The following is a 23,664-nucleotide window of genomic DNA, read 5'->3' as shown; positions in this document are numbered from 1 at the left end:
GGTGCAGGGCCCACCTTGTACCAGCGGACTGTGGGCCTAATTCAGACCTGATCGCAGCAGCAAAATTGTTCTCTAATGGGCAAAACCAGGGGGGTAATTCCAAGTTGATCGCAGCAGGAATTTTGTTAGCAGTTGGGCAAAACCATGTGCACTGCAGGGGAGGCAGATATAACATGTGCAGAGAGAGTTAGATTTGGGCGGGTTATTTTGTTTCTGTGCAGGGTAAATACTGGCTGCTTTATTTTTACACTGCAAATTAGATTGCAGATTGAACACACCACACCCAAATGTAACTCTCTCTGCACATGTTATATCTGCCTCATGGTTTTGCCCAACTGCTAACAAAATTCCTGCTGCGATCAACTTGGAATTACCCCCCATGTGCACTGCAGGGGGGGGGGTGCAGATATAACATGTGCAGAGAGAGTTAGGGGTCTATTTACTAAGCCTTGGATGGAGATAAAGTGTACGGAGATAAAGTACCAGCCAATCAAGTCCTGTCATTTTTCAAACCCAGCCTGTATCATGGCAGTTAGGAGCTGATTGGCTGCTACTTTATCTCCATCCAAGGCTTAGTAAATAGGATTTTGATGCCTACCGGTAAATTTTCTCTTAGTCCGTAGAGGATGCTGGGGACACTTCATAGACCATGGGGTATAGACGGGATCCACAGGAGACATGGGCACACTCTAAGACTTTTACTGGGTGTGAACTGGCTCCTCCCTCTATGCCCCTCCTCCAGACCTCAGTTATAGGAACTGTGCCCAGGGAGACGGACATTTCGAGGAAAAGGATTTTTTTTTTTTTTTAAACTAAGGGTGAGATACACACCAGCCCACACCACAAACACGCCGTACAACATGGCATTTGTAAGTAAACCCAGTCAACAGCATGAACAAAAAACCAGCAACAGGCTGATTAAAACCAAACACAACCATTGTGTAACACAACCATAACCTACAACCACTACTGCAGAAAGAGTCCGCACAGGGACGGGCGCCCAGCATCCTCTACGGACTAAGAGAAAAGGATTTACCGGTAGGTATTAAAATCCTATTTTCTCCTACGTCCTAGAGGATGCTGGGGACACTTCATAGACCATGGGGATTATACCAAAGCTTCAGATCGGGCGGGAGAGTGCGGATGACTCTGCAGCACCGATTGACCAAACAAGAGGTCCTCATTAGCCAGGGTATCAAACTTGTAGAACTTTGCAAAAGTGTTTGAACCCGACCAAGTAGCTGCTCGACAAAGTTGTAACGCCAAGACCCCACGGGCAGCCGCCCAAGATGAGCTCACCTTCCTAGTAGAATGGGCCTTAACCGATTTCCCGTTGAATGAGCCTGCTGAATCATATTACAGATCCAGCGTGCAATAGTCTGCTTGGAAGCAGGAGCCCCAATCTTGTTGGGATCATACAGGACAAACAGAGCCTCCGTTTTCCTAATCTGAGCCGTTCTGGCTACATAGATTTTCAAAGCCCTGACCACATCCAGAGACTTTGAGTCACTGGCACCACAATAGGTTGGTTCATGTGAAACGCTGAAACCACCTTTGGTAGAAACAGCTGCCGAGACCGCAACTCCGCTCTATCTTCATGGAAGATCAAATAGGGGCTCTTGTGAGACAAGGCCGCCAACTCAGATACTCGCCTTGCGGACACCAGTGCCAACAACATGACCACTTTCCACGTGAGGAATTTCAATTCAGCCTTCTGTAACGGTTCAAACCAAGAAGATTGCAGGAACCTCAACACCACGTTGAGATCCCAGGGCGCCACCGGAGGCACAAATGGAGGCTGGATATGCAGCACACCCTTTACGAAAGTCTGAACCTCCAGGAGGGAAGCTAATTCCTTTTGAAAGAATATTGATAAAACCGAAATTTGTACCTTAATAGAGCCCAGCTTAAGGCCCGCATCCACACCAGCTTGTAGAAAATGGAGAAAACGCCCCAGCTGAAATTCCTCCGTAGGAGCCTTCTTGGATTCACACCAAGACACATATTTTCTCCAAATACGGTGGTAATGCTTCGCTGTTACTTCCTTTCTAGCCTAAAGCAGAGTGGGGATAACTTCACTGGGAATCCCCTTCCGGGCTAGAATACGGCGTTCAACCACCATGCCGTCAAACGCAGCCGCGGTAAGTCCGGGAACACGCACGGACCTTGCTGTAACAGGTCCTCTCGTAGAGGAAGAGGCCACGGATCTCCTATAAGCAACTCCTGAAGAAAAGGATACCAGGCTCTCTTCGGCCAGTCTGGGACAATGAGCATTGCCGGAACTCTTGTTCTTCTTATCATCCTTAGCACCTTTGGGATTAGTGGAAGCGGCGGGAACACGTAGACCGACGGAAACACCCACGGTGTCACCAAGGCGTCCACCGCTGTTGCTTGAGGGTCCCTTGACCTGGAACAATACCTCCGAAGTTTCTTGTTGAGTCGAGACGCCATCTTGTCCACATGAGGAATTCCCCAGTGACTTGTCACGTCTGCGAAGACCTCTTGATGAAGACCCCATTCCCCTGGATGGAGATCGTGTCTGCTGAGGAAGTCTGCTTCCCAGTTGTCCACTCCCGGAATGAAGACTTCGGCCAGAGCGCATACATGTTTTTCCGCCCAGCGGAGAACTTTTGTGGCTTCTGCCATTGCCGCTCTGCTCTTTGTTCCGCCCTGGCGATTTATGTACGCCACTGCTGTTATGTTGTCCGACTGAATCAAGACGGGCAGATCTTGAAGAAGGTTTTCCGCTTGTCAAAGGCCGTTGTAAATGGCCCTTAATTCTAGAATGTTTATGTGCAGACAAGCCTCCTGACTTGACCATTTCCCCTGGAAATTTTCCCCCTGTGTGACTGCTCCCCATCCCCGGAGACTTGCATCAGTGGTTACCAGGACCCAATCCTGGATCCCGAACCTGCATCCCTCCAGAAGGTGAGGACTGTGCAGCCACCACAGAAGAGAGATTCTGGTCCTGGCAGACAGGACTATTTTCCGGTGCATGAGCAGGTGAGACCCGGACCACTTGTCCAGCAGGTCCCACTGAAACACCCTGGCATGAAACCTGCCAAATGGAATGGCCTCGTAGGCCTCCACCATCTTTCCCAGTAACCGAGTGCACTGACGAATCGACACCCTCGCCGGTTTCAGAATCCCTTTTACCATGTTCTGGATTTCCAGAGTTTTCTCCACCAGTAATAAAACTCTCTGTAACTCCGTGTCCAGAATCATGCCCAAGAACGACAGCCGCGTTGTCGGAACCAACTGTGATTTTGGCAAATTTAGGAGCCAACCATGTTGCTGTAGAACCTTCAGGGAGAGGGCGACGTGTTCTAGTAATTTCTCCCTTGATCTCACCTTTATCAGGAGATCGTCCAAGTACGGGATAATTGTGACTCCTTGCTTGCGCAGGAGGACCATCATTTCCGCCATCACCTTTGTGAAGATCCTTGGAGCTGTGGAAAGCCCAAACGGCAACGTCTGAAATTGGTAATGACAATCCTGAACCACAAACCTCAGGTATGCCTGATGCAGAGGGTAAATGGGGACGTGTACGTACGCGTCCTTTATGTCTACTGATACCATAATGTCTCCCCCCTCCAGACTGGAGATCACTGCCCGAAGAGATTCCATTTTGAATTTGAATCTCTTCAGATAGAAATTGAGAGACTTTAAGTTCAGAATCGGTCTGACCGAGCCATCCGGCTTTGGTACCACGAACAGGCTCGAATAAAAGCCTTTTCCCTGTTGTGACGGTGGCACTGTGACAATGACCTGATGCAGGCACAGCTTCTGTATGGCCGCGCATACCACCTCCCTTTCCGGGAGAGAAGCTGGCAAGGCTGACTTGAAAAAACGTTGAGGGGGCACGTCTTGAAACTCCAGCCTGTAACCTTGGGTTACAATGTCTAAAACCCAAGGATCCAGTTCTGAGCGAACCCAGATCTGACTGAAGAGTTTGAGACGTGCCCCCACTGGAGCGGACTCCTGTAGAGGAGCCCTAGCGTCATGCGGAGGGTTTTGCAGCAGCCGTGGAGGGCTTCTGCTTCTGGGAACCTGCCACCGCAGGTGATCTTTTTCCCCTTCCTCTACCTCTAGTAGCAAGGAAGGAGCCCCCTCGCCCTCTTTTGTACTTATTGGGCCGAAAGGACTGCATCTGATAGTGAGGCATTTTCTTCTGCTGTGCAGGGACATAAGGTAGAAACGATGACTTACCTGCAGTAGCCGTAGATACCAGGTCCGCGAGGCCGTCCCCAAACAGGACACCACCTTTATACGGCAGAGTCTCCATAGCCTTCTTCGAGTCCGCATCAGCATTCCATTGACGAATCCACAATGCCCTCCTAGCCGAGACTGACATTGCATTGGCCTTTGATCCCAAAATGCCAATATCCCATGCAGCGTCTTTCAGATACCCTGCAGCGTTTCTTATGTAACTTAAAGTTACGAGAATGCTATCCCTGTCCAGGGTATCAATTTCAGAGGATAAATTATCCGCCCACTTTTCAATAGCACTACTCACCCATGCCGACGCCACGGTAAGTCTGAGCAGTGTACCCGTAGCGACATAGATCGATTTCAATGTGCTTTCCTGTCGACGATCCGCAGGATCCTTCAGGGCTGCAGTGTCCGGACTCGGAAGGGCCACCTTCTTGGACAGTCGGGATAAGGCCTTGTCCACAGAGGAGGTTGACTCCCACATTTTCCTGTCCCCTGAGGGAAATGGATATGTCAGCAGAATTCTCTTGGGAATCAAAAACTTTTTGTCACGATTTTCCCAAGCCTTTTCAAACAGAGTATTCAGTTCATGAGAGGGAGGAAACGTTACCTCAGGTTTCTTACCCTTATACATGCAGACCCTCGTATCAGGAACCTCAGGGTCCTCCGTGATATTTAACACGTCCTTTATCGCCACAATCATGTACTGAATATTTTTAGCCAGTTTAGGATTTAATCTGGTATCATTATAGTCGACACAGGAATCAGAATCTGTGTCGGTATCTGTGTCCACTAACTGGGCAAATGAACGTTTCTGTGACTCCGTAGAGTTTTGTGACAATGCATCTTCCATGGACCTTCTCCATGCTCGGTGCTGTGACTCAGATTTATCAAACCTCTTATTCAATAAAGCCACATTAGCATTCAAAACACTCAACATATTCACCCAATCCGGAGTCGGCGGTGCCGACGGGGTCACTCCCGCAGCCTGTACTGTCTCCACACCTACTTCCTCCTGGGAAGAGCATTCAGCCTCAGACATGCCGACACACGTGCACCGACCCCACCAAACACACTGGGCTATATGGAACAGACCCACACTAAGCCTGTCAGAGAGACACAAAGGGAGTTTGCCAGCTCACACCCCAGCGACTAACTGTGATCTGAAGTGTGTAGTACACAACCCCAGATATGTGAGCGCTTCTATTATTCAGAATAATAAGCACCAAATAAACTGTGCCCCCCCTGTTTTTCCCCTGTTACTTGTTACAGTGGAGGAGGAAGGCTCAGCATCTCTGCAGCTCTGTGGAGAGAAAAATGGCGCTGGTTAGAGCTATGAGGGCTAAGCCACGCCCCCTCAATGGCGCGCTTCAGTCCCGCTTCTTTTTAAAATATCTTTATACTGGCGGGGGTATAATCTTGTGCCCAGGCACCCTCTGTCTTGCCAGTGTCTGATCTAAGGTTTCCAGCTGCTCAGGGCGCCCCCCCCTGCGCCCTGCACCCAACCGTGCTGCTTGTGTGTGTTTGAGCCTGGCGCGCAGCGCACCCGCCGTGCGGTACCTCAGTCATCGTATGCCGTCTCCGAAGTTTTCTTCTCTTCTGAATACTCACCCGGCTTCTTTCTTCTGGCTCTGCAAGGGGTGGTTGACGGCACGGCTCCGGGAACGAGCATCTAGCACGGCTAGCGATCAGACCCTCTGGAGCTAATGGTGTCTAGTAGCCTAAGAAGCAGAGCCTTTAACTCATTAGAACGAAGTAGGTCTGCTTCTCTCCCCTCAGTCCCACGAAGCAGGGAGCCTGTTGCCAGCAGTGCTCCCTGAAAATAAAAAACCTAACTAAGGCCCTCATTCCGAGTTGTTCGCTCGCTAGCTGCTTTTAGCAGCTTTGCACACGCTAAGCCGCCGCCTACTGGGAGTGAATATTAGCTTTGCAGAATTGCGAACGAAAGATTCGCAGAATAGCAAAAAGAAATTTCTTTGCAGTTTCTGAGTAGCTCGAGACTTACTCCTACACTGCGATCAGTTCAGTCAGTTTCGTTCCTGGTTTGACGTCACAAACACACCCAGCGTTCACCCAGACACTCCCCCGTTTCTCCAGCCACTCCCGCGTTTTTCCCAGAAACGCCTGCGTTTTTTCACACACACCCATAAAACGGCCAGTTTCCGCCCAGAAACACCCACTTCCTGTCAATCTCACTCCGATCACCAGAACGAAGAAATATCTTCGTTAAGCCGTGAGTAAAATACTAAACTTTTTAGCAAATTTACTTGGCGCAGACGCACTGCGAACATTGCACATGCGCAGTTAGCGACTAATCGCTTTGTTGCGAAAAAAACTAACGAGCGAACAACTCGGAATGAGGGCCTAAGTCTTTTTCAGAGAAACTCAGGAGAGCTCCCCTGTTAGTGTCCAGTCTCTCTGGGCACAGAAATCTAACTGAGGTCTGGAGGAGGGCCATAGAGGGAGGAGCCAGTTCACACCCAGTAAAAGTCTTAGAGTGTGCCCATGTCTCCTGCGGATCCCGTCTATACCCCATGGTCTATGAAGTGTCCCCAGCATCCTCTAGGACGTAGGAGAAATAGAGCCCTTAGATTTGGGTGGTTTATATTGTTTCTGTGCAGGGTAAATACTGGCTGCTTTTTATTTAGATTTCAGTTTGAACACGCCCCACCCAAATCTAACTCTCTCTGCATATGTTACATCTGCCCCACCTGCACTGCACATAGGGGGTAATTCCAAGTTGATCGCAGCAGGAAATTTTTTAGCAGTTGGGCAAAATCATGTGCACTGCAGGGGGGGCAGTTATAACATTTGCAGAGAGAGTTAGATTTGGGTGGGTTATATTGTTTCTGTGCAGGGTAAATACTGGCTGTTTTATTTTATACTGCAAATTAGTTTGCAGGTTGACACACCACACCCAAATCTAACTCTCTCTGCACGTTACATCTGCCCCCCCGCAGTGCACATGGTTTTGCCCAACTGCTAACAAAATTCCTGCTGTGATCAACTTGGAATTACCCCCATGGTTTTGCCCAACTGCTAACAAATTTGCTGCTGCGATCAGATCTGAATTACCCCTATGGTTTTGCCCATTAGAGAACGGTTTTGCTGCAGTGATCAGGTCTGAATTAGGCCCTGTGTGCACCACTTGCCCTGCACCCATTATCGGTAAGCCACCGCAGACAGTCACACAACTCTCTACGTTTCAGGCCCACGTTCTAAAATGTGAAAGTGAAATTGGCATTAACTGTATGGGAGCATTATTACTGTGATAGTTACCGCACGTATTTCATGCTGTGTATCATGAGGACCGGTGTTACAGAGAGATGTGGACATAAAGATCTATAATCCCTGGTTCCCTGCAGGCTGCCGTCTCTTAGAACACAATCTTCCCGGATGCCAATCTCCTGGCATTTGCGGCTGTCCGGCTCAGTATGACCTGTAAGAGAGATTTTCCGTTTTGCAGGAGAGAGGAGGCCAGTGAAACCCCGCAGGCATAACTACCGCGTCCTGCGGTAATCTCCCGGCAGACTGACACTGTCAGAGAGAATTACTCTCACAACATTCCCCTGCAGCCCAGGCTCCATCTCTTGTACACAGTACGGCTGTAATCCTATATAGCAACGTTCCTGCAATTTATCACAATTATCTCAAGGTCCAAAAGAAATCAGATCCCTTTTTGTTGTTGTTGTTGTTGTGTATTTTACTTTGCTCGTTACCATTTGCTGAGATCATTTATAAACCGTCCACTGCAAAATACAGATCTTCTCCGACACTAGCTCATGTTACATATTGTCCCACCTGCAGTATACAGTATAAACTATACTCTTATTCTACAAACCAAGATTTTAGTGAGTTACATATATGCACGAGAGCAGGTCGGTGACCTCAGGTAACTTAAATGGTGACATTACAACTTTTTGTCCTGTATTGCATAACAGAGATACAGAGAAGTATCAGGGTAGCACTGAACAGCGTATCTAGTTGCCATGTCAATCCTCCCTTTGTCTCTTTGCAGACCCAACCGTCCTCACTCACTATGCTGGACCTGCTCAATGTGGCCCGCGACATTGCAAATGGCTGCCAGTATTTGGAGGAAAACCACTTTATTCACAGGTAGAAGCTGACGCCCAGGAGCACAATATTTTACACTTGTACTATTTCCTTCATATTATATGTTATATATATACCTAGCGGAAGAGAGAGGGTTTCGCCAGGAGAAAACGGAGCTGGGAGGTGTGTAGGAAATCGGCCCTGGTGTCAGCCCTAACAGTGCAGGTCTTAAGGATGTACTGTAAGCACAGATGGGTAAATCAAATGGACTGAGGTAATAATTGTCATCTGTGCAAAAATATGGCATTTCTTAAAACCTGGTCTGTTAGTGTGCCTTGGGGAGCAAGGAAGTGCAAGACTTTGTGGTAAATTTTACTAAGGTGGGAGTTTTTGTAGAACTGGTGATGTTACCTATAGCAACCAATCAGATTCTACTTAACACTTATCTAGCTGCTTGTAGAAGATAATAGAATCTGATTGGTTGCTATGGGCAACATCACCAGTACTAAAAAAACTCCCACCTTAGTAAATTTACTCCCTTGTGTGAGTTCTCCCGTTTTTGTTTTAAAGCTGCAATCATTGATAGGCAAAACCAGGTTGGTTTTGCTGTGTGAATGTTTGCAGCTTTAAAAAACCCAGGAGAACTCGCACAAAGTCTCGTACTTCCTGCTTCTTACAATTTATTGTATAGGGTGTACGAGGGATCGAGTTGGCGTTTTCGCCGATAAATGGGGAAAATCTTGGCCACATTCACGAACGATCGATTTTCCGATCTGTCGTTCCGAGGGAAAATTCTCGGCCACAATCTCCACACATCGGCCAGTGTGTGTACATTTTCAATAATCTGACCATATGTCCAGGTGGGTGAATCGGGGTAGTGTATGGTTGAGGTCAGTTTTTTCCACTGGCCGATTTCTTGAGATTTCAGGAGAAAACTGGCGATTTTTCAGGGGATAAAATAAAATGTGTAGCACAGATATCGGGACCCCCTCTAGGCGAATAATCAGCCCAATTGTCAGGCTGACCAAAAATATCTGCCAGTGTGCCCTTAGCCTAAGTCGCACCATGCATCTTACACCATATAGTGCAAAAATATTGGTGAATGAGGATATTGTATATCTGTGGTTTTGGTGTGATTTCCAGTGCTGTGGTTTCCCACACCTGATGATACGGGGTAAATCTACTAAAACTTCTAAAACAGAGAATTTACCCCTATGTGTGCATAAAATCAGACAGGTACCAGGGGGTCAATTTACTAAGATGGGAGTTCTATTTAAGATGAGATGTTGCCCATGGCAACCAATCAGATTCTACTTCTCATTTATCTAGCACCTTCTAGAAGATAATACCTGAAATCTGATTGGTTGCTATTGGCAACATCCCATCTTAAACAGAACTCCCATTTTAGTAAATTTACCCCCAGGTCATAATTACATGTGACACTGCCCTAAGCATTGTAAGTGGATATGCACAAGTTAGTGATGGGTCACCTCATAGCATTATTCCATTACCCTCAATATGTATTGTCGGTAGCATCCCAAGCCGAAAAAATATCTATAAACAAAACCTAAACCATTCCAGTAGAAATATATGCCCTTATTTATCAATGAGTGATAAATTTCACTGTGAGTGATAAATTGCACCAGCCAATGAGCTCCTAACTTCCATATCACAGGCTGGTTTTGAAAAATGACAGTTAGGAGCGTATTGGCTGGTGAAATTTATCAGTCATTAATAAATAAGGGCAATAGTTACTTGAGTATAGAACTGGGTTTTAACGCCCATATTCATCAAGCCTTGGAGAGTGATAAATAGCACGATGATAAAGTACCAACCAATCAGCTCCTGTCATTTTTCAAATGCAGCCTGTAACATGACAGTTAGGAGCTGATTGGCTGGTACTTTATCACCGTGCTATTTATCACTCTCCAAAGCTTGATAAATCTGGGAATAATGGGCTCATTTATCAATGAGTGATACATTTCACTGTGAGTGATAAATTGCACCAGCCAATCAGCTCCTAACTGCCATGTCACAGGCTGCGTTTGAAAAATGACAGTTAGGAGCTCATTGGCTGGTGCAATTTATCACTCACTGTGAAATGTATCACTCATTGATAAATAAGGGCATAAGTATGTTAAATAGGGATCAGAACCTCCTTTACAGTTAGGCAAGAACAAAGCAAGGGACCTGAATGACAAGACGTTGGTTGTACTTGACATGAAGCGTAAGCTTGGCCTAAGACGTGGCACCCATAACTAAGGTACATGTCGCTGGGCATCACAGATTGAGACTGACCTTATTAAATCCACTCATCCTGTGTTTCCAGAGACATTGCTGCTAGGAACTGCCTGCTCACTTGTCAGGGACCCGGCAGAGTCGCAAAAATTGGGGATTTCGGGATGGCTCGTGACATATACAGGTAATTCTCTGGCCTAGAAAATAAATGACTTAGCAAAGGCTTGCCAACGAAAAACAAATTGACCTTTCATGTCCTGGATGCAAAACACGGCTTGGTTAATTATGACAAATGTCAGTATATGTGTGCAGTCTGCGGTCTGTGCGCCGGTCTAATCCGATTATCTGCAAACATCCACCTAGACTACAGGACGCAGAATTATTCCCTAAAAGCTTTGCAAAAAAGATGATGATTCAAGGCTGCTCCAAAAGCTCTGTGATATGGCAGTGTACGGGAAAATGGTTCTGCTGCAATATTAGGGATTTAGGGCCCTATTTATCACAATCTACATGTTCGCTAGAATGTAGCTACCTCTGGCTGGGACACGGGCCCCAATAAGACCTGGAGGCAGAGTAATACGGTAGCCAGGGCTGCCATCAGAAATTGTGGGGCCCGGGACTGACAAAATAATCAGGGTCCCTCCCCGCTCCAAAAAAAAGATTCTGCTGCATAGCTCCACCCCTATGTGATGTTATACATTGTGACGTTACGTATAGGTGGAGCATTGCCGTCCTGCAGGAACGGTTCATAGAGCTGATGCGCAGGGAAGGCTTGTTTTAAGAAGTTCTCCCTGTGTATCAGCCCGCTGTAGTTTCACAGCCTGGTGCAGCTCTCCTGGTATTGGCGGTAGGAGCCAGAGGTGGGCCCCCATCTCTGTAAGGGTCCGGGACACCAGTCCCCACAGTCCCCCCCTGGTGGTTGCCCTGACGGTAACTTACACCAGCTTCACACTTCAGAGATTGGTAAAGGCAACCCGCATAGAAACCTATGGAGACTGCTTTGCGATCGGAAATGAAGGGACGGCAGCAGATATCCAGAGGATTCTTACTATTGGTGGGTTTCCAGCAAATATGCTTTTAATAAATATGCCCTTAGGGTGAAACTTTTGGAATGCAACTGTAATATTTTTAGTGAATACATTCTGATCTTTCTGTGGCCCTAATAAGAAGTATAATTTTGTTGGGCTGTTGCGGAGCGGTGCATACTGTAGCTTAGTGATCAGGTGAAGGGTCACTTATACTACTGAGCTGTTGGAGACACTGATTTGAATCCCAGGTGAAAATTAACATTGAGTTTAAATCTGCCGTGAAATGCAATTAGATTCCATTAATTTTCCATGTCGCCGGATGTAATGTGAAGGCAATTTTGGCGCTTACTATGAATATAGGCAACGAGTTTCTGATTTTTTTTGGCAGGTGAGTGAGGACAAACTCACCGGATCCTCACTGAAAACTCACCAGGGAATGGCTCTGACCAGAGAGAGTGTGCAAACTACTGTACATACATTCTGAGCTATCTGTCCACAGCAAACATAATAAAGAGCCACATTAAACACATTACTATGTCACTAATTAATACTTCATTAAGTGCCCCCCCAAATAATAAAAGTATTGATGATCCATAATTATTTAAACCTTAACTGGATAATATGTTAAAAAAATGCCTTTTTTGTTTTCATTTAATTGAGCTTAGAATATATTTTTAACAATATAAATAAAAATTAACTGAAAACAAAAAGAAAAAAAATCTGCCTATGAGAGGACTATGTTCCCCTCCTCGCACTTTTAGTTTTCAGCCCATGAGCCCCAGAGTGCCGACCGTGGGGGTGATTCCGAGTTGTTCGCTCGTTATTTTTTTTCGCTACGGAGTGATTAGTCGCAAACTGCGCATGCGCAATGTTCGCAGTGCGCCTGCGCCAAGTAAATCTGCTCAAAAGTTTGGTATTTTACTCACGGCGTTACAAAGTTTTTTCTTCGTTCTGCTGATCGTAGTGTGATTGACAGGTGATTGACAGGAAGTGGGTGTTTCTGGGTGAAAACTGTCCGTTTTATGGGAGTGTGCGGAAAAACGCTGGGTTTCTGGGAAAAACGCGGGAGTGTCTGAAGAAACGGGGGAGTGGGTGGGCGAACGCTGGGTGTATTTGTGACGTCAAACCAGGAACAAAACTGACTGAACTGATCGCTATTTGTGAGTAGGTCTCGAGCTACTCAGAAACTGCAAAAAATTTCTATTCGCAATTCTGCCCATCTTTCGTCCGCAATTCTGCTAAGCTAAGATACACTCCCAGAGGGCGGCGGCTTAGCGTGTGCAATGCTGCTAAAAGCAACTAGCGAGCGAACAACTCGGAATGAGGGCCAAAAGCCCAGCTGGTTGCGGTTGCATCCTATATGACTGTGCCAGGTAAGTGGGTAAAGATATTATCGTTGGGGGCAATAATGTTTACAAATAATAGCAATCAAAATTATGCTGACAATATTATTTTTATGTGATGTGGGGCCATATTAATTAATTAATTAATGATAGAAGCACCAATTATAATTCAAACTTGTGGTACCACAAGTGCCAGCATGGATGTACTTCTATCTTAAATTAAGTCTTATGGCCTGGTACTCTCATGGGTAGGATAAACAGTGCATGGATCTGATCATTCTGTAAGGGTCCTCCATCTCGCTTTGGTATTCTGTAGCTCCCCCCTTATGTGTCATCTCCTCCAGGCATTGCCTATTCCACCCAGGGTAGCCTATGTAGTGCCCCAAGATGGCTGCCTTGCCTGATGCCTTCGTGGGTAGGATAAATAATGCTTGGGATTTATTATCCATAATGGCTGCATCAACCCTATGTTATATTCACTAGTTTCTGTATTTCCTGCAAAGCTAACCCTCTGTACAGTATATTGTACATGATTTCAGTAAGGCGCCTTGAGTCCTTCTGTAGAAAAGCGCTATATAACTAAAAATGATTTATAAAAAATAATATTATAATAATAATCGTCTTTATAATTTAAAATGTTCTTATATTTTTTTTTAGCATTATTGCCCCAATAGTAAATGAATTAAATAGTTCCATTACGATATTTTATATTTTTTCAGGCCTCCTAACTGAGTATTAAGTAGTGACAAGGTAACACATATGTGTAGTGTGGCTCTGTGTCATGTCCAGTTTCAGCAATCTCGTCGGCCAGGAGCCCCTCAATCTGCGATTTCTCCCACAATATAACCCCCCCCCATGTTTATACTTTATGGAGAAGTCGCTGTGGGACTGATTTGCTGGAAAAGTCGTTACTGGATAGGTAACTGAGAACAACCTACAGTATAAGAGCACCGGGGAGCCTAATAAAGTTTTTCTGTGGAGCAGTCTTGAGAACACGGAGGTCTTTCTGCAGAACGCGGACGCAGTGAGAATCCAGGAAACTTCTACTGTATATCCAAGCCTCCTCTGACCAGCAACGCTGCAAGGGCACGCCAGGCCTGAACTTTTCTTGGCTAGACAGAAAAAGCACTGGTTACATATAAATAATTATATACAAGAGCGATGTAATATTATGTCCGTGAGATAATTGCCATCAATCATAGGGGGTAATTCCAAGTTGATCGCAGCAGGACATTTTTTAGCAGTTGGGCAAAACCATGTGCACTGCAGGGGAGGCAGATATAACATGTGCAGAGAGAGATAGATTTGGGTGGGGTGAGTTCAATCTGCAATCTAAATTGCAGTGTAAAAATAAAGCAGCCAGTATTTACCCTGCACAGAAATAAAATAACCCACCCAAATCTAACTCTTTCTGCACATGTTATATCTGCCTCCCCTGCAGTGCACATGGTTTTGCCCAATTGCTATCAAAAATCCTGCTGCGATCAACTTGGAATTACCCCCATAGTACATTACCGAGCAGTGAGTTCCAGCTGAAGAACGGCTTCTAGGCGGAAGACACAGACAAATATCATATAGATTATTTAGCCTGGCCTCCCCGTGTAGCTCTGGGAAAGGTTCATGTCAACGTCAGGACGCATATTTACCTGGATATTAAAATGTTCCAAGATAAATCTTCCAGAGCCTCCTCCGGCAGCTCAGTCTTGTCAGGCCGAAAGATGAGTCTATTCCTGATACATTCCTATCATTTATCCCAGAGCCCTTTAGTAATATTGGGGCAGATGTATTAAGTCTGGAGAAGTGATAAGGCAGTGATAACTGGAAGGAGATAACGCACCAACCACGAGTTTGAAAAATGACAGATAGGAGCTGATTGGCTGGTGCGTTATCACCTTCCAGTTATCAATTCATTATCACTTCTCCAGGCTTAATACATCTGCCCCAATATTAGGATCAAACTAGAGATAAAGTATCAGTACTGATCATTTAGGATTTGTAGTAGGTCGGCAAAATGTACATAGGTCGGCAGCGGTTATCCTAGATCCTTGTGTGAGATTCAGCTCACTGGGAGACATGTGAAAGCATCTCACACCATGATATTGCTGCATATTATAGGTAACTACACATGTCGGCATTAAAAATGTCAACGCGGTCTGAATGACAGCATTTAGGGTGTTGACATGTTCAGAGTGGCACCATTTAACATGTTGACAGCCACCTATTGACAGTAGACAATGGACAGGTCGATATTGTCAAAATGTCAACATTATGAATGTTGACACGGGAACTTAAGCTTAGGCTGCCATTAGGGTTAGGATGCATTTAGGACTGAGCTATCATTTAGGACTGAGCTAAAATAGGCATGTCGACATTGACTAGGCTGACGTTATGTCATTGTGACTGCTGACATGTCAAATATCGAGTAAATGTCGACACACGGAATATCTACATTTCAGACCAGACCTAAGAGGAGCAAGTGTATACATGGATATTCCACACTGGTCCATCGCACCGTACTCCTATGGATGTCTTAAACATCTCCATCTTGTTCCGCAGGGCCAGTTATTACAGGAAAGGCGGCTGCGCGATGCTGCCGGTGAAGTGGATGCCACCAGAGGCCTTCATGGAGGGAATCTTCACATCCAAGACTGACACGTGGTATGGACATGAGTGAATAGTGCAATATACCAGTAGTAGTACGTTATCCTGCCTGCCCATAGCACACATAGGCCACTGATAGATGTTGTTCTGCAAAACCTGCCCTGTAGAGTAGTCACCCCCGCCATAGGCATTGCCCCCACGTACCCCCTCCTTTGCATTTCTTAGCTTGTGTGGGTCAGGGCAGTATTCTCTCCTGGGAAAGCAGTAGTGGGCAGTGACATCACTGCTGGTCCATTGCCAATCAGTATCTGGTGCACCATGGGAAGGCTTCTCTTGGGCACTGTACGCCGGATTTACTCCCAGCTCTGCATCAGCATCACTATATGTTGGATGTCCCCTAAACCTAGATCCCCTAAGCAGCTGCCTAGATTTGCCCGGTGGCAGCAGCGGCCCTGCTTCAGTGCCGGACTGTTTAGTCGTCTACTCTGTTATACATCATTCTAGAATACATGCATGGTTCATCCGTCACCTCCTGTATCCGCTGAATGTGTTTATCTCACCGCTGTGTTCAGGTCTTTCGGGGTCCTGCTCTGGGAGATCTTCTCTCTGGGATACATGCCGTACCCCAGTAAGAGCAACCAGGAGGTGCTGGAGTTTGTGACAAGTGGAGGAAGGATGGATCCACCCAAAAACTGCCCCGGGCCTGTGTATGGAAGTATTTATATACATTACTGGATGGGTAATATTGACGTAATTTGTGGCTGGTTTGTTCAGTGCAATAGTACAATATAGGGGAGTTACTCATGTAGGTTATATCAGTGATAGAGTTTCGATTCAATTCAGCGCGAATTGAACGGCGCCAGGAAGGAGCGATAATATGTTCAGCGTGATGTTATGCTGGAGGTGAGGATTTCTTCTTGCACCCCAGAGAGAAATCTGCCAAAACTACTATTTTCTGCCCTTGGCGCGCCAGAAACAGCATCGCATCCGGCACTTAAGTCGGAGAATGCCGTTTCTCACGACTAAACACCATGTTTAAATCACGAAAACCGGCATTCTTCGACATAACAGTGAGCTGAATTCAATAGTTCCAGGAGCTCCATTGGACCATGCTTCAATTTGCGGCTTCTGACAACCGCCACCTGTCTGTCTTATTATTAAATCATTCCACGGGGAAGGTTTATTCTCAGAGATTGGGATATTTGTGGGAGGGCTGAGCTCTGTGGAGAGGCTGGGATGTGTGAGAGGGCCGGGCGGAATTGCTTGAATGTGGGATAGGCTGGGCAGGAAGGGCTGGGATGTGTGGGAGGGGCTGGGATGTGTGGAAGGGCTGGGCTGTCTGGAAGGGGCAGGGATGTGTGGGAGGGGCTGGGCTGTGTGAAAGGGCTGGGCTGTGTGGGAAGGACAGGGATGTATAAGAGGGATGGGTGGGAGGGGCTGGGGTGTATGGAAGGGGCTGGGTTACGTGGAAGGGCAGGTATGTGTTGGAGGGTTGGGCTGTGTGGGAAGGGCAGGGGTGTATAGGAGTTATGGGATGTGTGGGAGGGGCTGGAATGTGTGGAGGGGCTGTGCTGTGTGGGATGAACTGGGTTACGTGGAAGGGCTGGGCTGTGTGGGAGGGCTGGGCTGTGTGGAAAGGGCAGGGATGTGTGGGAGGGGCTGGAATGTGTGGGATGAACTGGGTTACATTGAAGGGCAGGTATGTGTTGGAGGGCTGGCTGTGTGGGAAGGGCAGGGGTGTATAGGAGTTATGGGATGTGTGGGAGGGGCTGGAATGTGTGGAGGGGCTGGGCTGTGTGGGATGAACTGGGTTACGTGGAAGGGCTGGGCTGTGTGGGAGGGCTGGGCTGTGTGGAAAGGGCAGGGATGTGTGGGAGGGGCTGGAATGTGTGGGATGAACTGGGTTACGTGGAAGGGCAGGTATGTGTTGGAGGGCTGGCTGTGTGGGAAGGGCAGGGGTGTATAGGAGTTATGGGATGTGAGGGAGGGGCTGGAATGCGTGGAGGGGCTGGGCTGTGTGGGATGAACTGGGTTACGTGGAAGGGCTGGGCTGTGTGGGAGGGCTGGGCTGTGTGGAAAGGGCAGGGATGTGTGGGAGGGGCTGGAATGTGTGGAGGGGCTGGCTGTGTGGGATGAACTGGGTTACGTGGAAGGGCAGGGATGTGTGGTAGGGGCTGGCTGTGTGGGAGGTTCTGAGATGTGTGGATCCTGCAGAGACTTATGCGGAGAAACAGAACTTATGCGGAAAAAGCTAAGGAGCAATTAATGGAGTATACAGCCAGCAAAGTGTTTTCTCTTCCAGGTACAGTACCAGGGTGATAATGTCTTTTCATTGCAGGTACCGGATTATGACGCAGTGCTGGCAGCACCAGCCGGAGGAGCGGCCACATTTTTCCATGATCCTGGAGAGGATCGACTACTGCACGCAGGTACTGTAACCGAAGCACACAAATAGCGCAATGATGTCACTGTTCATACTGCGTAGCATGCAGCCGACATTCTTCCCGCATAATGTCACAGACACGTGATTACCGATATATCGGAGGCCATCATGTAAAGAACACAAAAAAACATAATTTGGAGAGGTTTTTTTTTTTTTAAGTTTCATGTATATTTTTGATACATAATTATTGTTAAATGTCCAACTTTGCAGATCTATTCACTTTGGTGGCATGCAGGTAAAAAGTGGACAGCCATGTAACATGTCGGCATCTGGAAATTGTCGAAAGGGGTTGAATATCGACATATGGTTTGTCGACAGTGAAAATGTTGACATTTAGGGTTGGGCTTCATGTTAGGATTAGATGTTGACATTGTGGCGGTGTCGTCATGTTAGATGTCAACATACAGTTGCAGCTATCAGCTGACCAAATTCTCAGACGCTCCAGGTGAAGTATTAGGTTAGTGGTCAGCGCGGCCCAGCACCCCATGAAGCAAATTGTGGACAGTTTAGTCTAAAAATAAACCTTGACACTGGCTGTGACCTCTCACATGACCGCGCGTCAGTGCCATTAATTGCAAAAAAATGATTGTACCCAAAAAATGAGATATCTAGAGAAGGGTTCCATATATGTGTAGTTCCAAAAGTATATAACCATTAGCACCCAGTCACATCCCTCTATCCCCTGAATATCTCAGTCTGCCCCATACGTCAGTGTTTCTACTTCCGTATATAACGGACAGAGCTTTCCCGCTCACGCTGTGTACACCTGTACTCCCCTATGTAAAGGGCAATGGAATAGTCCAACTGAGCTTTCCTGCAGGGCAGTGGTACAGTTCAGTGCACTTCTCCTTTCACACCATATACATCACTTATATCAGGCATTCCCAACCACGGTCCTCAAGGCACACCAACAGTGCAGGTTTTAGTGATATCCAGGCTTCAGCACAGATGGTTAAATCAAAATAACTGAGGTACTAATTAAGTCACCTGTGTTCAAACCTGGATATCACTAAAACTAGGACTGTTAGTGTGCCTTGAGGACCGAGGTTGGGAAACACTGACTTATATAAAGGACAATGGTACAGTCCAGGTGATCTTTCCCTTGCACGCTCTGATAAAGGTCAGTGGTACAGTCCAGGTGATCTTTCCTTTGCACGCTCTGTACACCCCCTATTTAAATGGCAGTGGTACAGTCCAGATGGCCTTTCCCTTGCACGCTCTGTACACCACCTATATAAAGGACAATGGTACAGTACCGGTGATCTTTCCCTTACATGCTCTGTACACCCGCTATATAAAGGGCAGTGGTACAGTCCAGGTGGCCTTTCCCTTGTACACTCTTTACACCCCCTATATAAAGGGCAGTAGTACAGTCCAGGAGGCCTTTCCTTTGCATGCTCTGTACACCTCTATATAAAGGGCAGTGGTACAGTTGAGGTGGTCTTTACTTTTCATGCTCTGTACACCCCCTATTTAAAGAGCAGTGGTACAGCCCAGGTGGCCTTTCCCTTGCACACTCTGCACACCACCTATATAAAGAGCAGTGGTACAGTCCAGGTGGCCTTTCCCTTGCACGCTCTGTACACCCCCTATATAAAGTAGGGTGACCATAATATCCCTTTAATCTGGGACACCTATGATTTACACAGGTTCTGTGGCTGGCTAAAACCAGGTGAAATTCAGTCTAGAGTTTAGCCAGCCACAGAACCTGTGTAAATCATAGATGTCCCAGATTAAAGGGATATTATGGTCACCCTATATAAAGGGCAATGGTACAATCCAGGTGGCCCTTCCCTTGCATGCTCTGTACACCCCCTATATAAAGGGCAACCCCCTATATAAAGGGCAGTGGTACAGTCCAGGTGGCCTTTCCCTTGCATGCTCTGTACACCCCCTATATAAAGGGCAGTGGTACAGTCCAGGTGAGCTTTCCCTTACATGCTCTGTACACCCCCTATATAAAGAGCAGTGGTACAGTCCAGATGGCCTTTCCCTTACATGCTCTGTACACCCCCTATATAAAGGGCAGTGGTACAGTCCAGGTGAGCTTTCCCTTACATGCTCTGTACACCCTCTATATAAAGGGCAGTGGTACAGTCCAGATGGCCTTTCCCTTACATCAGAGGTTCTCAAACTCGGTCCTCGGGGGCACACACAGTGCATGTTTTGCAGGTAACCCAGCAGGTGCACAGGTGTATTAATTACTCACTGACACATTTTAAAAGGTCCACAGGCGGAGCTAATTATTTCACTTGCGATTCTGTGAGGAGACCTGCAAAACATGCACTGTGTGTGCCCCCAGAGGACCGAGTTTGAGAACCTCTGCCTTACATGCTCTGTACACCCCCTATATAAAGGCCAGTGGTACAGTCCAGGTGATCTTTCCCTTACATGCTCTGTACACCCCTATATAAAGGGCAGTGGTACAGTCCAGGTGAGCTTTCCCTTACATGCTCTGTACACCCCTATATAAAGGGCAGTGGTACAGTCCAGGTGGCCTTTCCCTTGCATGCTCTGTACACCCCTATATAAAGGGCAGAGGTACAGTCTAGGTGAGCTTTCCCTTACATGCTCAGTACACCCCCTATATAAAGGGCAGTGGTACAGTCCAGGTGATCTTTCCCTTGCATGCTCTGTACACCCCTATATAAAGGGCAGTGGTACAGTACAGGTGAGCTTTCCCTTACATGCTCTGTACACACGCTATATAAAGGGCAGTGGTACAGTCCAGGTGGCTTTTCCCTTACATGCTCTTTACACCCCCTATATAAAGGGCAGTGGTACAGTCCAGGTAGCCTTTCCCTTGCATTCTCTGTACACCCCTATATAAAGGGCAGTGGTACAGTCCAGATGGCCTTTCCCTTGCATGCTCTGTACACCACCTATATAAAGGGCAGTGGTACAGTCCAGGTGAGCTTTCCCTTACATGCTCTGTACACCCCCTATATAAAGGGCAGTGGTACAGTCCAGATGGCCTTTCCCTTGTACACTGTGGCATCTGGACATTTCCACGCTCAGTAATATACTTTTTATCCTCTATCGTTTCATCTTATTGCCTGAATTACCAGATTTGCAGATATCGGTATCCGGTGATACAGAGAGCATAGAGTTTCTGCTCCGTATATTTCAGTGATTGACTCTGATCGATGCTGCTGCAGATCCTATCGCTGTATGGTGTGGCATTATTGGAGTTTTCAGAGAAACCCTACAGGGTTCCAGACCCTGGCGCGCAGCCAAGAGACTGGTGTCATGAAAAGACAATTATAAATCAATTAATGCCGGCTTTTCATTAACTCCTGGCTGCATAATCTGTTGTTTAATTAACCACTGTACTGCGGAGTGACAATGCAAAGAGATTAAAGCCTAGGAACAGAAAATCAGAACAGGAGATAAGAAAGCAGCGTAAACCGTTAAGAGCCTGACACAGCAGTCTGCCGGCGCAATAAAAGTCACGGCCAGGCGCTGGCTCTGTAAGTAATGGCCTTGTTCCCTTGTACTCGGGATATAGCTCAAACTGGAGCAATTGTAACACTTGCACTGTCTGCTTTTATGTATACCATGGACCATTGTTATATCACTGAACGGGATAATTACTTATTTCCCAGTTTACAAATAAATCTACTAAGTTCCCAACAGTAAAACGAGTAAACTTTCCGCTGGCGGCCGGTAATGACATCTCCATCCATCCGCGAGCCTCGGGCTTACAGGCCTGGAACTTAGACGATGAAACGCAAGTCGTAAAAAAAAAAGGATAATTTAATGCTACAGCGTTTTCTGGCGAGGAGTAAAATGAAATAAATGTATAAAAAAACAACAATTATTTAATTGCTAGCGGGTTATTCAGTTCCCTAAGTAATATTCATTTATAAGCGTCTGAGGTACAGTTCTATTATTCTATTATAGACGCCAAAGGCTGGCTCTGTTAGTCGGAAAATACTCATTTCCAATTCTGTTATAGGCATTCGACATTAACGCGTCACCTGGGCCACAGGGGCCTGGTGGGTACATATGTAATTTGGCCGCAGATATTAGCGGAATGTTCCCTGTATGTCCAGCTGAGTTCACGCCTGCGCTCTGCAAGGTCCTGGGGAGACAGAGGGATCTTCTTCCAATAGTGGCACTAGTCATGTGCCAAAAACTTTTATACCCACACAGCACTGGCCACACCCACAGCAATGACCACACCCACACAGCACTGATTACACAGACACAGGACTGGCTACACCTATACAGCACTCGCCACACCCACATATCACTCACCACACCCACACAGTACAAATCACACACCCTCTGCTTCTCAAAACAGGCCTTGATCATTTTCAGATCCATGTGGCCAGTAATCCAGCCCTGTGTACCATAAATGGGATCAGTACGAGATACCGCCGGACGGGATCCCGACAGGCACAATCCTGACAGGGGGGCGAGCGCAACGCAGCCCCTTGTGGGCTCACTGCGCTCTCCACGCTGCGGGCACGGTGCCTCGATACGCTCGGGACACTAATTTATTCTCCCTCTATGGGTGGCGTGGACACCCACAGAGGGAGAATATGTTGGGATTGTGCCGGTCGGTATTCCGACCGCCAGGATCCTGTCCGGCGGGATCTTGACCGCATCCCCCATCAATATAGTAATAGAATCAACACCTAAATGTGCTTATCATTAAACATCAGCGCGAGGATGGACCGCCATCATTATGCTGCAAATAACTTCTCAGCCACATTAAGGATCTCAGAGAGGACTGCGATAAATGACCCAGTGCCTGCACAACGATTATATGAGTGATATTATACAAAGCATAGACAGATGCCTGCTTTCTGCATTGCTCCTACATGAATGAATCGCTTTGCGCAGGCAGCACTAGAGGATTTGCAGGTGTGTTTAGGTTCAACTTTACAGCCAAAGTACAAATGTTTATCACCACTGAAAGGATGACCACTTACTAAACTTGCAGGTTAGATCTGGTTACCGATATGCGTTCTCGGGGCTGGGTATCCCGGCGGTCAGCATACCGACCGCCGGGATACACAGCTGTGAGCGTTTTGGGGCAAACCCCCCCCTCCCCCCCTCCCATGCAGCTCGTGTCTCCGGCGTCTGACTCCCTGCGCCCATGCTGCGGGAACATATAGTCACTCATAACTTTGATAGTCTGCGACAGTCTCAAGGATTTGCAAATCCGCCACTAGACATCTATATACAAATCCTGGCGGCTGCGACATTTGAATTCACCCAGTCACTGCGTACAAAGCTATGAATACATTAGCATACATCTCTGGACAGTGGCATATCTATAATGGGTGCACACAGGCCCCTGGGTCAGGGAGGGCCCACATTAAAATGGAGTGGTGGCTATTTTCCTGGCGCTTGGCGCATGTTGGAAGATCACCGGGAAAATGGCCGCAGCACCATATTCCCGGAGACCAGCGCATGAGCAGTAGACTCGGGCGCAGCGCTAGAGTCTACTGTGCTCCTACTGCTCAGAGTCAGGCTGCTGCGCTGATACTGCCGGCTAGGGAGGAGGGGGTCCAGGCGGAGCTGCACACGGGCCCCCTCCTCTCTTAATACGTCCCCGTCTCTAAATTAGGCCCTTTGTTCCATTTATTTAAACAGTACACACACATTCCGCAGCTTACACAAAGAATATTTGGCCATTCACATGTCTCTGTCCCAGTGAGCTTACAATCTATATTCACTATCACATATACACATGCACACGCTGGGATTCATTTCTGTAATTCAGTATATTTTT

At 47.0% G+C, this 23,664-nt stretch overlaps 1 protein-coding gene across 1 annotated transcript in view; it reads left to right on the top strand.

The window, feature by feature from the left end:
* Nucleotides 1-23,664, top strand: part of ALK (ALK receptor tyrosine kinase) — a 1,590,950-nt gene that overhangs the window by 1,565,520 nt on the left and 1,766 nt on the right. The window contains exons 22-26 of the mRNA XM_063919418.1: nt 8,231-8,328; nt 10,595-10,687; nt 15,431-15,532; nt 16,048-16,182; nt 17,814-17,904. Coding sequence (XP_063775488.1) covers nt 8,231-8,328; nt 10,595-10,687; nt 15,431-15,532; nt 16,048-16,182; nt 17,814-17,904 — 519 coding nt within the window. The remainder of the gene's footprint in view (nt 1-8,230; nt 8,329-10,594; nt 10,688-15,430; nt 15,533-16,047; nt 16,183-17,813; nt 17,905-23,664) is intronic.

This window comes from Pseudophryne corroboree, chromosome 4, assembly GCF_028390025.1.
Source record: "Pseudophryne corroboree isolate aPseCor3 chromosome 4, aPseCor3.hap2, whole genome shotgun sequence".
In the NCBI taxonomy this organism is placed as follows: Eukaryota; Metazoa; Chordata; class Amphibia; order Anura; family Myobatrachidae; genus Pseudophryne; species Pseudophryne corroboree.
Note: the sequence above shows the minus strand (reverse complement) of the source record. Positions and strands in the feature narration are given on the sequence as shown.